General features: G+C 41.3%; 1 protein-coding gene across 1 annotated transcript in view; it reads left to right on the forward strand.

Annotated features, from left to right (window-relative positions):
* Window positions 1-23,768, forward strand: part of rims2a (regulating synaptic membrane exocytosis 2a) — a 171,015-nt gene that overhangs the window by 104,810 nt on the left and 42,437 nt on the right. Inside the window, exons 17-24 of the mRNA XM_034873471.1 lie at window positions 1,226-1,252; window positions 3,533-3,601; window positions 7,012-7,150; window positions 7,393-7,494; window positions 10,861-10,977; window positions 13,692-13,877; window positions 15,635-15,741; window positions 16,065-16,097. Of these exons, the coding sequence (XP_034729362.1) occupies window positions 1,226-1,252; window positions 3,533-3,601; window positions 7,012-7,150; window positions 7,393-7,494; window positions 10,861-10,977; window positions 13,692-13,877; window positions 15,635-15,741; window positions 16,065-16,097 (780 nt within the window). The remainder of the gene's footprint in view (window positions 1-1,225; window positions 1,253-3,532; window positions 3,602-7,011; window positions 7,151-7,392; window positions 7,495-10,860; window positions 10,978-13,691; window positions 13,878-15,634; window positions 15,742-16,064; window positions 16,098-23,768) is intronic.

Genomic DNA, 23,768 nt, shown 5'->3' on the forward strand with positions numbered 1-23,768 from the left:
CACACACACACACACACACACACACACACACACACACACACACACACATGCTTTTATCAATATCTTGAAATAATTAAATTAAATAAGTTGATGATGCAAGACAAGACATTTGTTGACCAAACCAAACCAAATGCTTAAGCACTAAGTTAAATAAATAATTTTACTCACACCCAAAACAAGACATTAAACTGTGTGGCTACATTTTAAAACTTACTAAACAATCTTGTCCACAATTGAAAAAAAAAATAAAAAATGGAATATGAAAATGGCGGTACCCATATGTACATAGGGAGGATCCTTCTTTTACAGTAACTCTTCCTCCTTTTGATTCTGATACGGCAGCGTTATTTAACAGCAAACAAGTTAGGAAAATTGGGCTTGCAATGTGAAATCCTTTACAATTATATAACTTAAATGTTCCAAAGTGCAGTTAAAGCTACTTTGGCACTTTGATCTGAGACAAAAAATGTCCTCTTTTTGTTTGATGAGACTGTGGCCAGTTGTTGTCACTATGCTATGCCAAGATGTGTTTTTTTTAACTACAATGTGGCCAAAGTGGCCAAATTATTTGAGAAGGGGGAATAATCAAGCCCTGTGGTAATACAGTAAACCCCATTTACAAATAGGGGTTCAGATACATTATTACAGCCCTGCCGGTCCCACTGGTTTCCTGTTCCTGCTTTAGTCTGTTAAGGATTCCAACACGTGTCTTTTTTGCGCATAGACTGGGTAAACCCCGCCCACTCTGCCGGCGATTTGATTTCACCCTGCAGCTCGGTCTGGAAACCTGCACGATTAAATCTCCTGCTTCAGTTCACAATTTTGCGGGAACCGATCACAAACTGTCTTATCCACCTGGCGCACTATTGGCGGGCTTAAAACAGTTATGATAGGGAAGCAACCAAGCAGCTTCTTGTTTACGTTCAACAAAGCGGCCACAGAACGCCACCAAAGCGCAGCAACCAGTTGATGCCGCTGTCGCTTCTACGTCCCCCGGGTTGTTGTTCTGATTGGTTGAAGGACTATCCAATTACGTACAGAGTCATTCGAACTAAGCCCGTTATTCACGCCTCTTGTGCCGAAACAATCCCGAGCAGACCCCCAGACCAACAATCAATCTCAGATCTACTGAGCTTGGCTTGGTCTGGTCGTAGTCAGACTATTTTGCGCATATTATGTCTTTGCTGTGGATGTCACATCAACCTTACTGCTTTTGCTTTTACAGACAAAGGCTCACATTCATACAACTCAGGTAAAGGCCCCCTGCGCTTGCAGGCAGTGCTGCTCTGTGGCGCGTCTGAGTGTTCTTCTGCCCCCCGCAAAGATGCTTTCCTTCCGCCCTGATTCTCCATCCCCTGTTTTCCACAAAGGGTGCATGTCTCTGCTGCCTTACATGGAGTTCAATGAGGGGAGCGGGTGTAAATTTGACACAACTGGTTTAAAATCCACTCAGGGTATCTGACACATGCACGTTTTGGGGGAACATAGCTTTTGGACACAGTGTTCTCTCCCTCTCTGTATTTACCTATATATATTATTTTATTTTCCGTTACCAGTATTTTCCCTTTTAAGAATGCCCCAAACTCTTTTGCCCAGATGCAAACGTTGCAGCCCATTCTACTTTGCTTGTGTCTGTGTGTTTTGAATGTGAAAATGTTCTTGAAATTGTCCGGCATACTAGTCTTAAACTTCCAAAAACAGCGGTAGTATATTTAGTAAGAGAAACAGAAAAAAATAATAAAATAATAACTTTCTAGAGCTGTATTTCCTCGAACCAAACCCCAATAAATGGAATTGTCTTGCCCCTTATGAGCTCATTCTTCAGATACGGTATAAGGGGACCACTAAGGTCTATATAAAAGAGACTTCAGATGCAGTATAAGGGGACCACTAAGGTCTATATAAAAGAGACTTCAGATACAGTATTAGGGACCACTAAGGTCTATATAAAAGAGACTTCAGATACAGTATTAGGGGACCACTAAGGTCTATATAAAAGAGACTCCAGATACAGTATTAGAGGACCACTAAGGTCTATATAAAAGAGACTTCAGATACAGTATTAGGGGACCACTAAGGTCTATATAAAAGAGACTTCAGATACAGTATAAGAGGACCACCAAGGTCTATGTAAAAGAGACTTCAGATCCAGTATTAGGGGACCACTAAGGTCTATATAAAAGAGACTTCAGATACAGTATTAGGGGACCACTATGGTCTATATAAAAGCATCCAAAGAGCACCATGTGATGGATCCTTTCAACCAAGAATTCTGACTTTAAACCTAAAATTAAAATACATTTCTTACATGTGGCCCTCATCATTTTCTATAGGAGTGAAGACATTTTTGAACGTGGCCTTCTTTTCCCTCCGGCAGAGTGTGCCGTTCTCATCACTGTTGTGTTCTGGGACCAGATATACTGGTCAACGGTCCTCAGACGACTGTAATGTAGTCTGCGTTACGCAGGACTGCCTTACTGTACTGCTTCTTCTAAACACTTACGGCTTGCTTGCTTGAGTGTGAGGTGAAAGAGCTGACAGCTGTAGAAAGTCTCCAGCCAACTGAGATGCTAGGTCGGGAGCGGCACTGCTAGAGTGCAGCTCTTGTCATTTCTGATAAAGCACACTTGTCCAGTTGATTTAAGTTGACCTAGCGGTGAAGGCGGATAGGGTTGACGGGAGGGGGCTTCAGGGAGGGGGTCATGCTTTAAAGAGAAGGGGGCAGGGAGGGGCGAAAGATGAACGCCATGTCACTTCTCTCTCTCTCTATCAAATACAATTTCAATTTCATGTTACTTTATTGGCATGACGAAAAATACATCTGTGTTGCCAAAGCATAAGAACAATCATACATATACACAACAACAAGGAGTAAATACATCTGAGATAATAATACAAGTAAACAGGATACTTATGATATAATTGTAGATACTAAACAAATTATGTACATGTCCCTCAAAGGGTACCTTGAAACAATAAAAAAAGAAAAGAAAAAAAGTATATAAAAAAACAAAACGATAATATGTAAAATTCTCTATTTATTGTATTGTGGCAGGAGAAGACACATTTAGCTGAAAGCCATGCTTTTATCTTCCCCTTATGAAGAAATCCCCCCCCCCTCATTGAATGTGTCATTTAAAAGTGCCAACATTCAGATGAAGAGAGATCTGTGCTTTTTTGTTAAAGGGGAGCAGTGGAATGCAGCATTATGTGTCACAGCCGACACCTATTTTTTCACATATATTATCCAAAACGCTCTTACGGGACCGTCGGTTGTATTTGTTGGGCGCTGTGACAGGAGTACATTGGATAAACATCTTATTTTAGTCCGTTACAACCTTCAGTGCAACCAGTAAAGATAACTCTACAATACAATAATACAAAATAAAATGGATGAATTAATGAACTACAGGATGAAGATGACTTCTGCCTCTTCCCCCTCTATCTCTGTCTTTCTCTCCTCCTCCAAATCTGCCCCCCCCTTTTGACTCCCGTGTTTCCCCACGTTTCTCTCTGTCTCTTTATTTCAAAGGATCCCAGAGGATAAGTGACAGCGAGATCTCAGACTACGATTGTGAAGATGGTGTTGGGGTAATAACAGGTAATACATTAATATGGTCATGAGAAGTATGAGTGCATAAATGTGAACGCAATCTTTGGTAATACAAATGAATGAAATCTGAAAAAAAGTCTGGAGGTACAGAACCAAATAGTTTCTAACCAGCCCATAGTAGAATATGGATTATTTTATTATAACCTCCTACATGCCACCATCTGTCAAATGCTTCCTAGGCCTGAACCCCTTAGAATACTGTTAGGTGTCATGTTAGCAGGGTGAAATGGTGCAGCCCATCAGCAGCAGAGAGATTATTTCTGAACTGTTAGTTGCTGTTCTGCTGCACTCACCGATGCTCCAGCAGCTCGCCCACGCTGCACATCAGAAAAGGAGACGCTCTGCTCGGCTCTTACCAGCCAGAGAAAAAGTCAGAAAGAAAGACAGAATAGTGCTTGAAATTTGCCCACTTGAGCTAACAACCTCGGAGGAGATGTTGCTGCATTAGCTACGGCAGCCATGGAAATAAATAGAAGCTTGCTTTTGTTTTCTCGTGCAAAAGACAATGTTGGCAAAAACTATGTTCTTTGTTATCCTCTTTCAATTAAATACAGCCCTTTGTTTGTTCTCACACTTGGAGACCACAGAAATTGTGCCGCCCTTGTTTGCGGGAACGATGTTGCTGGATTGCAGAATGCCTGCACTGCTGATTAAGCGTGTGGTCAATGTTTCACATCCCTAGTAGCAGACAGGCAATGGAGAAGAAGATGAAGAAGGTAGAGAAGAAATGTGGGATGAGAATAGATTCCGTCAGACGAATAGACAGAGCATCAGCCTGGGCCCGCTGATGATGCTGTAGCTGAGGGAACTCCCCCCTCCAGCCTCTTTAACATTCTCATCAGCCCCTCTCTGCCTCACCATGCCGGTCACCTTCACTTCATTCACAGTGGAGGGAAAACCCCTTCGCTCAGCTCTGGTCACACCCTCCTCTTCACACGGGCTCCACCACATCTCAGTTTCCTCTGCAGCCTTTGTGTTAAACTGCTGCTACTAGGGCTGAGCAATATATCAATATTCTATCCATATTGTGATATTAGACTAGATATTGTCTTTGATTTTGGATATTGTAATATTGCGTTATGACATAAGTGTTGTCTTTTCCTGGTTTCACAGGCTGCATTACAGTAAAGTGATGTCATTTTCTGAACTTACCAGACTGTTCTGGCTGTTCTATTATTTGCTCTTTCACTTAGTCATTATATTCCCATGACTGATGATTATTTATCTTGAATCTACGTCTGAAGATATTTTGTCAAAGCATCAGTCAACACTGCAATATTGCCGCAATATTGACATTGAGATATTTGGTCGAGGAAATCGTGATATCTGATTTTCTCCATACCGCCCAGCCCTAGCTGTCCCTAATGAGGAAAAAAAATACTTTTTCATTGCTCGTTTTTTTATGGCACACCAACTGCCAGATCACTAATTGTCTGATACATACTGGACTGCAGTGCACTGCACACTTACATGCCATTGTAATCCTGTGTCTGTGTTACGTATCATTTTTGTTATTAGACTCTTTTAATGCAATGGAATTTTAGAAATGACAAGTCAAATTTGACCATTTGTGCAGTGCATTTAATCGTACTTTGATCCTACTTCTGCTCTGATGCACTCCTCTTGTGAATCCCTATTAATTGCCAGTAAAGGTTCTTCTCTCTATACGTGCTCACAAGACAGGCCTTACTCATGCGTGAAGCAGCATGTCAAGAGGAAGAATACACTTAATTTGGCTCTGCATGGAATTTGATTGCTCTGCTGCAGGAGGCTCTGTGTTGGTGCTGCTGTTTAGAAATGGCAGATGTGCTCCTTTTTAAATCTAATCAGCATCATAATGATGACAGTATATTGTTCATTTCTTCTCTTTCTTCCCGCTTCATCTTTAGCCAGTTTTTATTAAAATCTGTATAGAAATGGTAGAAGTACATTTTGCAATATTCAGGTTTTTTTCAGAACTTGACTTGATCTACATGGATCATTTAGTTTGAAATATGTAAATTGATTGATCGTTTTAAAGGTCCCATGGCATGACAATTTTACTTTTAACATGAGGTATTTTAACATTAATATGTGTCCTCATAGCCTGCCTATGGTCCCCCAGTAGTTAGAAATGGTGATGGGTTTCACCCGAACCCTGGGTATCCTGCACTGCCTTTGAGAAAATGAAAGCTCAGATGGGCCAATGGAATCTTACTCCTTATGAGGTCATAAGGGGCAATGTTACCTCCCCTTTATCTGATTATAAGAGAGAGACATCATGGCTTGAAAATGAGCAAAGTGGCAGTTGGTCAAGGCCGCACCCGCACCCTCCACATTGGCGCCCCCCAGAGACTTCAGATACTGTATTAGGGACCACTAAGGTCTAAATAAAAGAGACTTCAGATACAGTATTAGGGACCACTAAGGTCTAAATAAAAGCGACTTCAGATACAGTATTAGGGGACCACTAAGGTCTATATAAAAGATACTTCAGATAAAGTATTAGGGGACCACTAAGGTCTATATAAAAGAGACTTCAGATACAGTATTAGGGGACCACTAAGGTCTATATAAAAGAGACTTCAGATACAGTATTAGGGGACCACTAAGGTCTATATAAACGAGACTTCAGATACAGTATTAGGGACCACTAAGGTCTTTCTAAAAGCAGCATGTCATTGGACCTTTAACTATTATGCACAGCTACCTCCCATCAAAAACAAACCACCATATTTATATGTAAACGTTCTTAAGTGGAGACCAACACTTCTTAATTTCTTCAAGTTTTTTTTTACCTTCCTTCTTTTTAACTTTTGATTCATGGGTGTTCTTTTTAATGTGCTTTACACTCTATTGAATATCAATCAACTTTAATAGCGCTAAGCATTGACCTTAACCATGGCTGCTTGCCATGTCTGATTATCGGGTAATGAACTCTTTCAAGTTCAATGGGCTAATCAGTCTTTCAGGGAAAATTCATTATAACGTTTCAGATGTTTTTGAAATGCTGTGTTCATGTTTAATGCACTATGTTAACACGGCAGATGAATTCCACCTTTATTGAAAGTTAGTCCTCATCTTTGGACTGTAGAGACTCAGCTTAATAAAAAAAAAAGAACATTTGTACCTGTGCTGATTAGCACCGTTTAAAAAGTTTGGTCTGTTTCGTTTAAGTTATTACAGTGCGTCGTTTCAGCTGTCATATGTTTTTGTTATCAAATGCAACAGATTTTGCTAAATCCCTCACTCAGAAATAAAGAGAATTGACGAGGGGCTGAAGTTAAATTAGCTCAGAAAATTGAGTGTGACTGAAGTTAAAGCCCGCCACTGCAATCATTTTGGTATATTATTACAGATTCGTAAAAAAAAAACCTGTCCCCCTTTCCCTCCCTTACTATCCACGTTTGTCTTCACAGACTACCGGTCCAATGGCAGAGACTTCCAAAGCTCCACGTTGTCCGTCCCCGAGCAGGTGATGTCGTCTAACCACTGCTCTCGGTCGGACGATATTAACCGGGCGCGGTCGCGCTCTCCCAGCGTTCCCCCACCCTCCAGGTAACTAAAGCTCAGTCCAGTTCCTGGCCTTGATTTCTGGGGGGACACTGTGTTTTGATTTTGTTTTGGATATGGATGCATTTAAAACCTGTTACCTGTTACCAGATACAGTTTTTCAAGAAACAACACATGTTGAAAGAGGATGCCTTAATGTCCATGCGTAGGCGATCCCTAGAGATTAGGGATTGTACTGCAACATCACAATGTATGAATGCAGTATCCAGTCCACTTCTGTCACACAGCAGAAGTCTGGACCCAGCCTTTGACCTTAGGCCTTCTCAGTACAGCTCCTCCACTAGAGTGGACCACCACAGTGTGTCCGAAGATAACTACTCAACTGACAGGTACACACACTCTCCAGTTTGCGCTTGTGCACAGTAGATGCATGCACATACGTGGGCATGCATGAGCAGATGCTGACAGGCACAAGTGGGGGCTGCTGAGGAGACAAGCAGGTATTTGTGCGAGCCTACGCTTATGCACGACGCCGTTTGCCCTAAACTCTCTGGAAGGTGATGTTGTCTGTGAGCACTTTTGATATTTCTCATATTCCTGCTTTTAAAGAGCAACCTTCTCCATTCCTTGGAAATATTGCTCACCGTGACACAGTGGTGCTGATTCCCTATGCCTTAATACTTGCCTCACCTATCTTCCTACCATCATTTATACAAACAGTTTTTCTTAAAAAGACGAATGTTGGGGGCCTGGGTAGCTCACCTTGATGCAGCGGCCCCGGGTTTGACTCCGACCTACCCCTCTCTCTCCCTTCAAGTCTAAGCTGTCCTATACAAATAAAAGCCTTAAATGCTTAAAAAATTATCTTTAAAACAATCGTACCATTAAATCGCCAGAATGATCCTCAAAGATGAAAATAAAGTTGTTATTTCACCGAATCATCAGAAAAGTAGTATAAGTTGTATAAATTAAAAGTCCTACATGAACACGAGACCCTGGTAAGACTGCACTGCGTCATTACACCCACTGAGTAATTAACAATTAGCTTTTTTACAATCTTGGACTCAGGAGAGTGAAATTATGCAGGAACCATTTGGAGCCAAAGCTCATGCAAATGCTGCATACAGTATACATCATCTGCATGGATCTCACTATCTTTTCTGGGAATGGTGGTCAAGGGGAAGTGGTCAGTTATCCCCCATCAGCACTTATTTTCTGTGAGGGTTGGAAAATGTTGCTCCAAGAGTCCAATCATAGCCTTGGCATTGCCAGGGCGCAGCTACTTCCCCCTGTCCAATTAACTTTATTTGATATTTCTGAGGCTTGGCCTAAATCATTGTCAGACGCAGGAAATGCACTCATCTAAATTGTCTGGGACAGTGCTCACTTGAGTGTATTTCAGCGGCTTTAATTAACAGCGTCCAGTTATTTATTGAAAACAGTTGAAAATGACACAGGAAATGAGTCATGGAGAATTTGGAATTGTACCAGAACTCTCAATATTAAAAGATCTCCTCTAGAATCTTGTGAGGCTGCTTTTCTCTGTATATTCCTACTTTTTTAAAATGTTGTGTCTGTAAAAGAGTAATGTGCATGGTCTTACGTTGTTTAATCATTCAGTAGAAGTGACACCGAGCAGGTTTTTGGACTGTGCTGTTCTGTTCTTTCCTCCGTGAATGCTTCGGTGTACCACGTCCATCCATCTCTAAGGAAGACATCTCCTCGTGATCCGATCTCTCAGCCTCTCCTTGTCTTCCTCGCCTGTTTTTCCTCTTCGAAACTGTTACGTCAACCTCTCCTATGAGCTTTCTCAGTCTCTTTACGACCTATTTCTTTGAGAAATTTCTCTCCCTCAGTTTCCTCAGCCCTCCATCGGTCTGCCTTTGATTCTGTCTATCTCCAATCCTGTCCTTCTCTCTCTCGCTTTTCTTCTCCTCCTCCTCCGCTTTTTCCTCAGCGCCATCTCAGATCCATCTCTGTCTTCTCTTTTCCCTTCATGTGGTTGCAGCCATTTTCTCACCCTACCTCGAACCAGACATACTCAGCCTATCGATGATCCTCAAAAGGACCCCAGGTAGAATTTTACCTGAGCATGCATGAAGCCCCTCATCTCTGCATCTTTCTAGCCCAACACCGCCTCAACTCCAACCCCTTTCTTTCCTCAAAGCGTAACTCTCGCCAAAATACAACCTAGGTTCCTTTTGTGAATGTACTTGAGTCAAACTTTTGTTTATAAGTATAATTAGGACAGAATCCCCTGGTATATTAATAATAGCTATAATAATAATAATAGCTAATAGGGAGAGCACCTGGTGATACTTGGAGCAACGTCTCGAGCCTTTTTAGTGTTTTAAAAACAGCTAATTTGATGCCATCATAGCGGCGCTCCTAGCTCTCCCATTCAAAGGGTCATTTGAGTGAAAAACGAGAATACCGTAAATCTAACAAGTGGCGCTCCCCTCCTAAATATGCTTTTAAACAAAAGTTTGACTCGGGTACGTTCACAAAAAGACCTTATTGCCTTTTGGCGAGAGGTAAGCTTTGATGGAATCTTTTAGTTGGGTGTTGAACACATGGCACTGACACTATGGCCTGTTTTTCTGTCACTGTAAGAACCTCACATTGTAGATGCACTCAGGCCGACTTAGGACCGGGTGTCCGTGAACTTGATCCTGGTTCCTGAATGATACTACCAATCAAGGAAAACCAATTAAATCCTTTTTACCAAGAAGAAATTACAACATTACTGTAAAATGTATGTGTTTTATTTATCTGCCCCTTCACACCATAGTCAAGCCTCTCAAAACACAACACACACACACACACACACACACAAGCCCCGTCTCCGTGCGTAACATAGTTTTTTTTCCCTGCATGTCTCTACAACGTGTAATGTTAGACAGCCAATTGCAAGCAGTACCTTGGTAACAGCGTGCTGCATGCTTATTGGCTCACTGGCGCTGATGAGATCTACTCCTTTAGGTATTGAAATTTATATATACATAGTATATAGTTATACTCAATGCTATCAATCACCATGTACTAAGGTTTCAGAACACATTACATCCAAACAATTGCAGTTTTCTAATTCATAATTACAATTTAGCCCATATAAAAGGCAAAATTATAGATTATAGATAAATCAACAACACTAAAAGGAATTTAATTGGAGCACCCACATGTTAAAACACGAAATATGAAAGCAAAATCAATTATATACAATACTTAAACTATACATTACATTTTAGTGGTGCAGTATATTGAAGATCTAAATGACTCAGTGGTTATACACTTCATCCATCCAGGATCAGCATTGCTTATCCTCTCTTTTCATCACCTCAGTCATTCTCATATTAACATTCTCTCAAATGGATCACGTGTGATTCCTAGATGAGCGAAGTCCTCATTTGTCTTTTGTCCTTATCCACCAAAAACAAAGTGACGACGGCAATACAGAAAACGGATAAGTGTTCTATGTATGTGAAGCTTTGTCCAGCAGAGGTGGTTTTCTCCTGCAAACATGTTGATTCATTTGTAGCGAAGCCGTCAGTTTATACTGTATGTAATCACCTTGGCTCTGTGGGTAGTTAAGACGGAGAATGGGTAGAGTAAGTCTGTAATGGGAATATAAAAAGGTGGGCTCCGCGTTTTCTTCCTTTACAGGTTTTTCTTTAAATTCAATTTCATGTTACTTCCCCTTTTGCTGAAAAAAAAAAATAATTAAATGCTGACCAGTTGTGATATTTTTCCGCCAGCCGCAACCATCGCGTGCATCCGATCTGCCGAGAGGAAGCAGTCAGGTTACTGCGTTCCACTAGGATGCCCCGCGCCTATTCTGAGGGCGCCTACTCCTCCGACTATGACTACGAGAGGTATTGACATGCACTGCTGCCGCATCCGTGCATCGTGTGGTCTTCTCAAGTTGTCCCTCGTCCGTCTTTAATTTACCCGTGATCGTACACGTGATGACAGAAAATGATATCCTGTCTGATATCGGTTTTTGTTAAAGCGTCATCACGGCTCTGAAGTTGTGTCGATGTAAAACGATAACGCACAACTGCCTCTGTATGTTGAGGCTCAGAGCTATTTATGTTGCTGGCCAGCACCTGACTGTCTCTTCGTTGATGTCCTTGTTCATGTACCCATGCACGTTATACCGACAGGGGTATATTGCTCAGTGGTGTGTGTATACATTTTAGTGTTGTCCTTTATTTATTTTTTACTTGCTCACCTGTACAATGGCATCTGGGATGCATTGCTCTGGGCTGCGCAGTTGCTTTGTAAATCCTCTGTTTGCCCTTTGGCTTCTTGTGTCTAGCCCAAATGAGCTTCCAGGGCCGTTTCAAGCACCCATAGAAAGGCCTGCTGGTCACCCATCCATCTCCAGGACCCAAGCCAGCGTTCTAGTGCACCAATAAAAAGAAAGAACCCCCCCCCCTCCCCTCCAGAGAAAACGCTGTAAATGATTTCACTTTTTTTCTGTCTTCAATCTTTCGCCTGCTGCCATCTGGCTCTCAGTAAGGAATGACATGACGTTTGCGCCATTTCTCTTCTCTGGGAGGAAAAAAAAAGTGATGAGTCCTCAGAACCCTGCCCGAGAGCCTGTCTGACTTTATTAAAGTGTCACAAAGTTTCCCTGAGGCCCAGCTTGGCTCGTCTTCAGGCTGAGCCCATAGCCTAGATAGCCATTAAAGAGAGCCCCCCCGTCCTCTTGTCTCTCCCTTTCTTTTGGCGTGAAATGAAAGTAGCTAGCACATCAGTGCTATTCACAGAGGAACAGAGTAGCTTCTCCTCTCTCCATATACAGTTTGTTTCTGTCTGCACCCAGGCAGAGTAAAAGCAACACTAAGAACTGAATAGAAATGAGGGAAGAATTAAGAAACAAAAGGCATATGGAAGATTAAAGAGGAAACAGCGGGCAATAGTAGAGTTTGAGCCTTTTGACAGATGTCTTAGTTTAGGTGGTTTCCCCCCAGAACACGAGACAGTGTTTGTCACGGTTCTGTTGTCTAAGTGCCCCAGAGTGGACCATGAGTGAGACAAACCCTGCAGCATAAACGCATCCAAACAGCAGCTTTTCCAAGTAGAGAAATGTAATATATTTTGACCTCAGTTTGAGAAAATAGTGAGCAGTGCCATTCCACAGTTCAGTATGTGTATGTCATGGCTATATCCATCAAATTACACCTAATGAGAAGTCTGATTTGCAACAGACATAACCTTCACATTGCCCATTAATCCTGGGCCATAACATCTTCACGATGTGAATCCACTAAATGATAATGTCGACCATCACTGGAAATGACTGCAGATTAAGAATGTTAAAGGCCACTTAAGGTCGCTGACTGATGAGCCTTTGTTTTGCTATTGGAGACAGAAAGGACATCCCCTCTACTGGACAATTTTTCATTCTGCAAAAGGCTACAGACACTACAAGGCTTTGACTTATTCATTCAAATTCAAATTCAAATGATTGAAATAAGGTTTTTTTTTCCACATTCTCACACATTTTCAATAAAGCCGTGATTTAGAAGAACTCTTTTGGTGTCTATTAGCCTCATTAGAAGAAGCTCCCACCTATTTGTATTGTGCATACACAAATTCTCCTGTGCTTCAGAATAAGAATGGTCTAATGTTTTTTTTATTTTTGAACTTCTGAAAGAGATACAAAAAATATTTCCTTTGCATTTGTGATATGTACAGTGTGATTAAGGTCTATTTTTTTCCTTCTTCTTTTCTCTCTGCTAAGATACACAATATGCATGGAAGCTTTCAGGGATTTTTGTTGGTTGATTTACCTCACCTGCTTTTTTTCCTCCAGCTCTTCAGATCAACAAGATTTGCCTTTATTCTCAGTGTGCCAAAATACATACGCCATTTTGGGGGAAATACCAGATATAACGAGCCAAAATGCAATGTAAAGACACACTTCACTTTTCCCTCAGAGTTCACTCTACCTCAAACAAACTGCAAATGAACACCCAGCCACCAAATGTAGAGAGACAGCACTGTGTCCCTGCTAGGTCTGCACTACCTGAGCTCTTCACTGTTCCTTCACCTAGCCCTTTTAACATGAAAGTGGTGTTGTCTATTCTGTCTAAGAGTTGCTGAATCATTTTATTTTTCACTTTAAAGGACCATACCTGTATTTTTGCTTGTTTACGCCAATTGACAAACATTGATGCAAATCATAAAATCTTGACATTATGGCAGACCAGTGTCCAAAGTAGGCTGTAGGATTTTTGAATGTTTTTGAATGTTTTCTACTTTACATGCATTATTAATATACATTCATTTCAATACAGCTAACGGTGACATGTTTGGTAGTCCATGACAGTGAATATCCTGTCAACTGCAGAGAGGCCTACATGATATGGAAACTGGTCAACACTAATGTTGAATATATTTGTGATTTGTATCAAATGGGTTAAAAAGACAACAACAAAAAAACAGGTATTCTGCTTAAACACATCGGAGGAGTTTTGAGGATGCGGCTAATTTCCATACTGTCCATCCTGCCAGTGTACTGTCCCTGCCCTGCCGGGGCCCCACTGAGTGCCTGCCTATCTCTCAATAACCTCTGTAGGAACCACGGAGCCATGGATAGACACGAGTACCACAGCAGGTCCCGCTCTGCAGACCAGCGGCCCACTATAGAGCGCCCCACATGCCGCTCGCGCTCCACTGAACGCCCCCACGACTCTTCGCTCATGAGGTCCATGCCGTCTCTGCCATCTGGGAGGTCCGCACCCCCCTCACCTGCCTTGACGAGGTGTGACCCAGATCGGAGACGCTAACCATCTTAGCACAGGAGTAGACTGGAGTTTTTAGTTGTACAATCATTTCCCTGAGGCATAGCTATTCTGGCGGGAGGGGTAATTTAAACATGAATAAGTAGACTAAAATAACACAGTGGCATTGTTAAACTAGAGCCCAGTGAATGCATTAAGGCCAATATTATGCTGCAAACTGGGAATATGCAACATAGACAGACAAATGTCTTGGTTAGTCTTAGTTAGCCTAGCTACCATGCTAGCTACTTAGTTTACCCAAAGAGCTTCATATAAGGCCATTCACAAACTAGGTACCCTGCTCCACTTCATGACATAGTAACAAATTATCATTAACAAAGTCATTGTTTTTAATAGTTCTTTGTTTTGACAGTTGTTTTCCTATCATTTACAAGTCTAGATTCTAGCTAGACAATAACTCCTTTGTAGAAATCCTTTTTTTCCCCTCCAACACTGAGGTTTGAATCAATCAATGGGATTATTTGTCCCCCAGAGCAGCTCCGCCTCAGTTAAATGTTTGCATCACTAGAATCTTTGTAGAACTCAACCAGTTCAGACCCCGTCCCATGAGCTCCCACCGACTCCCACCGACTAACTCACAAAACCAAACCCCCCCTACTACCACCACCACCTACCTCCCAATACCCTGCTTCCCTGCCTCACCTCACCTCACCCCACCCCACCCACCTAGCCACTTTCTTTTTTTCACCCCAAAAGCACCGGTGCTGTATTTTGGTTACACCTGTTCCAGGCACGACAACCCTGACACCGTAGACGGCGTGCTGATGGTTTTTGTTTTGATTTTTTAATTTGGAACACACTGCTCATACGCTTGCGTGAGTATAGCAGTGATGGGCCAACATTTTACTTTGATTTCATTACTAACATCAACTGAGTATCCGTGTATCCTGTGATGGCATTCTCTTCTGTTCGTTTTCCTCCTTTGTTTTGAGTTGACGCTTTGGGGAACAGTCTGAACGCATGGTCGCACTGGTCTGCTGTTCCTGCGTTGAAATCTTCTCTCCTTGCAGCCTGATGAGTGGACTGTACATGCGATTCACACCCGGCATCTATTTTTATTTTTATTTTATTGCAGCTCAGTTCCCTACAGTTGATGAGTCCCTTCACTCCCATGCCATGTGCCAAACATCATTGCTGTGTTCATTGGTTTGATATTTGGAGATCCCAAACACTTCGTAGATTACAAGTAATCAGGAACGTCTTCACAAAGTTTCTAAGTGCAGACATATTTGCACAATGTAAAACAACGTCAAGATGTAAACTTTTAACATGGAGCTAGTAAACAACTTTTAGTTCTGTCACATAGAAAACTCTCTAAGTTGCACATTGGTACATTAGCTGTCACTGAATATCTCCAACTGAGATTGACACATCAAAACAAATACATATATTTACATACATATATTTATAGAATGGTCTAGACCTGCACTATATGAAAAGTGACAATTTTTAGGATTTGACTCCACTTTCGAATAAAAACATTCAAATGTTATGCCAAATTCAAACTGATATCTGTCTGCCATCATGCTAGATAGCTTTACTTTTATGTCAAGCTTTACCTTCTCCAATCAAACTTGTACCTTTGCCTTTTTTTGGAGAATTCCTTTACTTTTTTCACGCTCTGATGCGGGTGGGACACGGCCAGGCCCTGCATCCACCCCCAGGTCTTGTCCTAATTTGTCTCTCACCCCATTGTCTACTACTATTTGTCATGTAGGGCGCACCCTCGTAGTGGATCAGTCCAGACCAGTCCCACCAGTACCCCCATGTCCAGTAGACGAGGACGACAACTCCCACAACTTCCACCCACGGGGAAAGAGAGAAGTAAGTCCCCTGGTTGTTTTTTATTTCTATTACAGGTTTAGCATCTGCCAAGAGACGCACAGAACACACATGTCCATTAGTGCGATAGTGTGTTTCTATCCAGTACCTCGTAACAATATCGTTTTTATTTGGTGGCCCAACTTATCGGGGCTGAGGAAGAGCTTTGGTTTCACAGCTGCTGCTGACTGAATCTTTTAGGATGAGCTCTGACTGTATCTCATAAGCAAGGATTCTTCTTTGTATGTTTAATGCATTATTGGTGTTTACTTTTGCCTTTCCATCCATAACATCTCTACTCGGTTCCTTTTCCGCTTCTCTCCCAGAAGATGGAGACGAAGGAACAGAGCCTTGTGAAGGTCTGTACCTGACTGTATGGGTTTAGTCTTTCAGACTGGGCGTGCACCTCACTCTGAAGGCCAAAACCCTGTCTGCAATGGCGGGTGGCTGGGTTTACTGGCGGCTGAGCTTCCTCTTTGCTCCTTGAACCCTCCCTCTGTTGCAGCTGTGTTGACACTTTAGATGTCGTGTGCTGTTGTGTTGTACTTACCCGCAGGCCTGTCTGGATTCTGCTATTGATTGCACCAGTGTTGTGTTTGAATGTTGCCTCCCTGTCTCCATGTTTTGAGTTCTACTCTCGATGTATTTGTCTGGAAGTTATTGATTTATTTTAACTATTTGGACTGCTGAGATACTAAAGGCTTTCTACTGCGATTAAGGCACCATAGTTTGATCTTTCTGACATTTTCAAAGTGACATTTTAAAGTCTTATTCGTTCCTCAGCAGTCCTTTAACAAATGGGTTGAAGTGACTTTTGACAAGTGCTGTAAGGAGAGTCGCAATGAAAGCAATGATTGTTTTACTTCAGGTGTCTTTGAATCAGACACAGTGAAAAACAAAGATTGGTGTAGCTTTGCAGAGACTGGGTCAAAGATAGAGGGGTGGGGGAGCTCAGGAAGCTCTTGAGAACTTGTCAAAGCACTCGCAGAACTCTTTCATCATTGTCAGAGTCCATGAGGGCTTTCCCTGTCTTCTGTACAGCAGCCAACAAGGCCCCCCCTCTCTCTTTATCTTCCTCACTCTCTCCTTTGCCCTCTCTCTGTCCTGCCCTTCTTCTGTATCTGTGCCATCTTTTTTATCCCTCTGAAGCTCTCTCTGTCTGGACCGCTACGTCGCTTCTTTGTGTCGCCTTTTTTCTCTTTACTTCTGCCCCTTTCTCTCTTTATACTTTTTCTCTTTGTCATGCAGTTTGTCCTTTCTCACATCTCTCTGCTTCTTTCTTTGTCTGTCTCACACTCTCTCTCTACTGTGCCTTTCAGGACAGTGGCAGTGGGTGTGTGCACGTGCGTTTGTGTGTGTGTGTGTGTGGGGGGGGAGGTATTGATCTGTCCTAGTGCTGTAGCTCCCACAGAGCAGTATGGCACTCCGCTTATGTAATGCAAATGTCTGTGTGTGTCTGTGTGTGTGGTGTTTTATGGACTGGATCCATGCTATTGCAGAGCTGGATTTTTGATAAAAATGCGATTGATTTGTCTCGCTGCTGTGCGTCGAAGTTTAGTCATACCTCATTCCTCCTACCGGCACATACCTAACTGTCTCATATGTTATCTGTTCTCGTATGGCAACTCCTAAGAGGGAACAGGGGAGGAACTCGGGGCACCTGAACCCCAAACTGGTCGCCCAGGTGTGTTTATCACTACAGAAACAGCCTTTAAACCAACTGTGAAACCTGTGTGGTTTTTGGATGAGGGCAATGTACAGTATGTGTTGATCTACAGTACATTCATCCACGAGCTTGAATGAACGGCCAGACTGTTGGCAGAAACTGGAGTTCCCCGCAGTTTCCACTTCCTACTTTCCCATCTGTTTATGTGGCATGCTTCAGTCCTTTGACTGTGTGGTGCTATTACTCAACACTGCCGTGGCTGAAGTGCTGACTGACTTAGTGGATACAGTGTAAGATGTCTAAAAAATATAAAAAGCCACCTTCTCTTTTTAAACTGTCTATAAATATTGTACCCTGAGTGACAGAGGTCTGCAGGCCAGTATCGGCTGTAAGAGGGTTTTATGTTGCATTACGAGAAAAGTAACAAATACATGGTGCAAATAACCACACATTGTACTGTATTATTAACCAAAAGTTCATTTATTTTGGTGGAGTGGCTTATATATGTTCACTGGTATTCATCATTTATGGATGACGTGTGGATCTATGGGTGGATGTGCGTCTGTGTGTGAGCACATCCAGTGTGCGTTGCCATGTTAATGTGACTTCCAGAACCAGTAAAGGCTTTCCAACTCCACCATTTCATCCTCCATTTGTCTCATTACTAGCAGCAGACTGCGAGGACAAACCCCAAGGCCCGCCTGTAAATGGGAGGAAAGGCAAGTCCTCTGAATAGTGTGATGGCGTGACTTTGCTGTGTGGGCTTTTTCGGTCAACACACAAGTTCTTCATGTGTGACATTCACTGGCATCTGTGATTCTCAATACTTTTCTACTCACAGGGACTCTTCCTCCTGCTTTTGCCAGAGCACTGGGGATGTAACGATACTCTACTCTCGACTACGATTTGAAACAATTCACATTTTAAAAGTTCACAAAAAGATGTTCTCTCTTTTGACCAAACAAGCTGCAGACAAATGACAAAACAAAATTACTTTATTTACATAAACTGTCCCGTTCAGACCCCATCCCTTGAGCTCCCACCCATCCCGGACCAAATGTGTCCTCTTATCAAAAGTGCAATTGAAACTGTATCTTAAATAAAAACAATAAATAGAAAAATTGTTTCTAAAACAATTCCCACATCGAAATATTAAAATAAATTGAAAATAAACCACAGTGCCATTTAAAAATCACATTGTGATTCATTTTTTTATTGCAAGTAGTTGTAATCTTTACACATTCAAACATTGATTTTTAACGGCTTCACGATGCATCGTTACATCCCTACACAGCACACATGTTGTCACACATGTGCACACATCTGCAGCAGGTTTAGAAAAACTTGACACATATAATCAAAATTCCCTTTATCCACATTTCCTAAATGATATAGACTGAGTGTGGTTAGTTTAAATTGGGCTGATTCAGAGTGATTAAAGTAGAGAGTTGTATGTAGCTGATGTTGATATGTACCGAGTGCTGTGCTGGTCCTGGTCTGTACCTCTCTGGCTCCAGTACGGCCCCAAATCTGACATCTACTTTAATAGAAATGAATTCTGTGCAGCTCCACCTCCCATAGAACGTCCTATCAATTTCCATTGCAAATTGTTCAGTCCTTTTAATCAGACATGGGTTATCAAACACAGCCAAAAAAATAGGTGACATTTAATTGCATCTCAACAAATAAATGTAGGATTTCCTGAATTCGGTGCTTTGCTGTAGAAGTGCTGCAGTATGTGGACTGTTCCCTCTGTTGGCCAGCAGATGGAGCAAAGCTCATTATCTTTGACAGGAGCTGTCCATGAGTTCAGTGCTGAAGTGGCAAAAAAGTCTTTTACTTTTCTACCAATCTTTACACTGGCCTGTGTTAGCATCATGGTTGTTCATATGTGCATTAAATGGTAATGATATCAAAATAATGATTTTATAAGGTCCTTAAGATTCCAGCAGCGTGCAAACCAGTGTGTGTGTGTGTGTGTGCGTGTGTGTACGTGTGTATATAAATGTATACATATATGTATATGTGTGTGTGTGTGCGTGTGTGTACGTGTGTGTACGTGTGTATATATATATATATATATATATATATGTATACATATATGTGTGTGTGTGTGTCTTGCTGTAGAAGTGACATGGGAGGACCAGCAGCGAGGGCTGAATGGCTCTTTGTCTGATGGAGGGACACAGCCACACCCCTCCCTCACTGACACAGGTTGGTTGGTGTTGGTGTGGGTGTGGGTTTCTGACACTTTCCAATACAGCTATGTTGCACTTTGATAGAGTATTTTGGCTTTTTTTCAATCAGTTGCATGAGTCCATGAACAGGGATTTGAATAAAGCCCCAGAGCCAAAACGTCATTAGAATATACAGAGACATGCATGTGGAGTATGTGTGTTTTTCTTATTTTCCAGTCTACCTCCAGTTAGTAACTAAGTAAGTAAAGGTTATGTATAAAGCACTTATCACAGACAGTCACAGAGTGCTCCACAGGCAAAATAAATACATATATTAAAACTAATTGATGGCCTCACTACAACCCCTCTTCTTACAACATGTCATAGGACACCCAAACAAATGCTGCTAAAGGTCCATGTAGTAAAGGTTGTATGGATGAAGTGTTTTGTGTGGTCTTGTGGTGAGGTGGTTGTCCCACGTACCTTTTACCTGTTATATTAGTTCGAGTCCAGAAAAAGAAAGTTTTGAGAAGCACCTGATTCAGATGCCTACTGCTGGAAGATTTTTTCAACCCTCATGTTGTCCTTGGGTCAAATTGACCCATTTTCCTATTTCAATGTTGTTTTTAACTACCCAAAATAACATGATTGATTCCACACAACGCTCTTTTGCAAGTACAAATCTCTACTTTCATTAATTTTGGGGTGTCTTCAATTTTATAGCATTTAGAGAAAAAGTGGTTTTGAAATAGTTTTGAGTAAAAGTTGACATATTACAGTGTGTGATTATCCATCAACATACTTTCCTTTAATTTTAGTCTAAATAATTCCTATTTTTTTCTTTTCTAACTCAGACATTAGGTTTAATTTCCTATAAATGAGGTTTATTGACCATGAATTCCAAAAATAACTGTGAAACTAAAGTTAATAAGTTAATGTTACATAGTGTTGAAAATGTCAAAAAAAGTGACAAACATTGAAAAAAGTGTCAAAAGTGTTGAAAAAAGGACAAAAATATAAGAAAAAGTTAAAATAATGATATCTACATAAGATTGACATTGTATGACACAGTCAGTCAGTAACATGAACCCTAACCCTTACCCTAAGTTGTCATGACAAAACCAAATGACATTTAAAAAAGCTTTATGTCATAAACACTTGACTGGTTTATAATGTTCATGACATGTTCATGACAGTGTCATGTCACTCTTATGTAGATACCTTCAAGTAAAGCGTAACCATCTTATCTAATCTTGTGTACAGTACTGTAGAGGCCCTAAAATCACTTGTCAGCGCTACATTTTCAAAAGTAAGAGTGAAATTTGACACGTGAACAGTGTTTCCTGCAAAGCAAGAAGGGCTAACCAGTTATGTCTCATTCATGGTCTCATGTGAAGGTACACATCTTCAAAATCTAACCAATATTCTACCAAAGTGATCTATCTTTCAAGAGTTTTGTAATGCTGTCTTTCAGTCCATGTGGAATCTTATCAGCTGGACTACAGCCTCACCAAAGTCAGACCTGGACAATGTACTGTAGAATCTGGGTGTTACACAAATATAAAAATAATTCGGAAATAGCTTGTTTCATATCCTTTGAATGGGCCAGCAGAATGATTGTAAATGGGGATCAACATGGGGTTGCCCAGGTCTGCCCTCTGGATGGCGTCCTACTGTATCCCTGTCCCTCCCCTCTTGGTGTGGTTTTGCAGTGCAGCAGGGAGGCGATGTTTCTGTAGACCCTCTGATCTCTCCATCATCTCTTAGCGTTTGGAAACAGATTTAGGGGGATTCTGTAAAGCCCCAGAGCATTTTACTACCGCCGGGATTGGACATCAATTTTAATTTAATTTAATAATTTATTTGACAGGGACAGTGTACATTAATCAACATTGCTGTAAATGCACCAGAATTAGCCAAGAGGCTATTTTTCATCCGTTAAAATTGTCTCCCTAAAAAACAACTACAATAGGAAAATTACAGACAACAATACAAATAAGAAAGTAGTAAAACAGATAAAAATCTTTACAACACGTTGATAAATACAGACATTAGGGAAAAATAAAATAAAATAAAAAAGATACTACACATAAACACAATAGAGACACAAGTTGCAGCACGGTTGGGTTGAGTGAAAATACATCTTCTTATTAATGCCGACATGTCTGATGTGTTATGAACCAGCTTTTTAGATGTTTTTTGAACAGAGTGTAAGTGTCAGTATCAAGTATCGCTTCAAGTATCGCTTCAAGTATCGCTTCCAACTGTCAATGGAATCCTTTCTTTACTGGGACCAAGTTTGGGTTTCCAGGTGTTTGTTGTGTTGCAGCCATGGAGCTAAGTACGCGGCCCTCTAAAATCTAAAGTCTGAAGTGGCTTCATTTTACATTGATAAAGCCCACTTAGGGCCTTGATCGCGTCATTGACCAATAAAAACCTGGTCTAAAATTAAAAAAAAATATATATATAATGTATATAATTAGTCCCCAATGGGGAAATTACTGCACTACACTCTGTGTACACACTTTTGTTAGTAACATTTTTGTTAAAGTCAGTAACGCAGCATTTCACTGTTATTTTAACAGTGCATTGGTAAAATGTGCCTAGGCTCGCGCACACAATGCTTGTTACACACACGCAGAAGATTACAAATAAAATGATGGCGGTGCAAATCCGCCATCAAAACAGCAATGCACTTTCATGGAAACCCATCTTCACTTCCCAATGAAGGGTGTCACTCCTTCACTCGTTCTACCACACACTCCCTACGCACCCACGTCCCGTCCTCTTTGTGTTTTTGTTACTTTAACACTTAAATCTCAAGATTGGTCAAAGCTCCTCAACAGAAGGGGGAGTTTGAATCAAACCCCTCACCTGTTTGCGGTTTGCTAACATTTATTCTGTGCTGCACAACACGCACCACCACCACCCACGTCTGTTGACCTGCAACACAACAAAAGGCCTAGGACTAAGATTTGATTGTGCGGAGATGTGCATTTTTACAACTTTTTTTCAACCTTTTTGCAGGTGTTGCATTTTTATTTTTTATTTGTTCCTATATCATAGCCTTGTAGATATTTCAGCACCGTGCTATATCTGATGCTACAGTATACTGTACCTGTGGCTTGTAACAGAAGCAATTTACTAAAACAAAAGGCTGCCATGAATATTAGTGAAGAATTGACATACAGTGTGATCATTTGTCTCAAAAATGAAAATCCTAATGAATAACAACAAATGGAAGTGGCCGGGATGATGGTTGCATGTAGTTTAACATCAGCAGTAATGAATTAAAAAAAAGAAAATACCCATATTTACCTGTTAAGAGAATCTGATGGCGCAGATCTTACAGAGCAGGGGGCTGGTGATATATGGACTAAACCATCATGTCTACATTCAGGATGATAGTGTTCTCAGAATCATGTTGTATTTCATTCATGACTCCAGTTTGCAACTGAACAGTGTCTGTATATTTGTTGGATCTGCCCTCTCCATGGTATAGAAATAGAGTTCCATTTTGTTTTTATTTATCGAAGAACACTGTATTATAGCCAGATGAAATGGTGATGCACACAGACTGCTTTGACTGTTGACCTCAGAAACATTTAAGTTAGCCTTAACGTGTAGAAAGCCTGGGAAATAAGGTGAGCTCATTGATAGCATCGCCATGTGTGATTGGTCGCAACGCTGTACTTCAATTGCTGTTGTGTCTGCACCTGGGGTCTGTAGTCTGTGAAGAATTTGTCATTTGAAAGGCCGATGGGTTAAATATGAGATTTTAATACCACACAGTATTAACCCACAGACCACAGGAGACTTTTTACACCGACTTGTTCTGGTTTTTCACTCCCATCTCTGTCTGAATACATCACTCTTTCCATCCTGATGACCTACATGATGCAGCTGATGTAAGGAGAGAGAAAAAAACACTTGCTCTCTTCACTATCGCTTGACTCTCTGATGAGATGATGTTCGCTGCCACAAAGAGATGAAAGCTGTTGAGGCAGATGTCTCACATTGTTTTTTTATGCATGTGACACTTTATTATTCATACTAATGGAGTACTAATTGGGCTAAATGCAAAATGTGTGTGAGGGGTTATGAAAAAGGAGTCTGATCGGCCGTCGCTGTTGGTTTGGTCATGTTCTCCAGGACGGACATGAGACAGGGAGGGGGGTCGGGGGGGG

The sequence above is a fragment of the Etheostoma cragini genome, chromosome 6, assembly GCF_013103735.1.
Source record: "Etheostoma cragini isolate CJK2018 chromosome 6, CSU_Ecrag_1.0, whole genome shotgun sequence".
NCBI lineage: Eukaryota > Metazoa > Chordata > Actinopteri > Perciformes > Percidae > Etheostoma > Etheostoma cragini.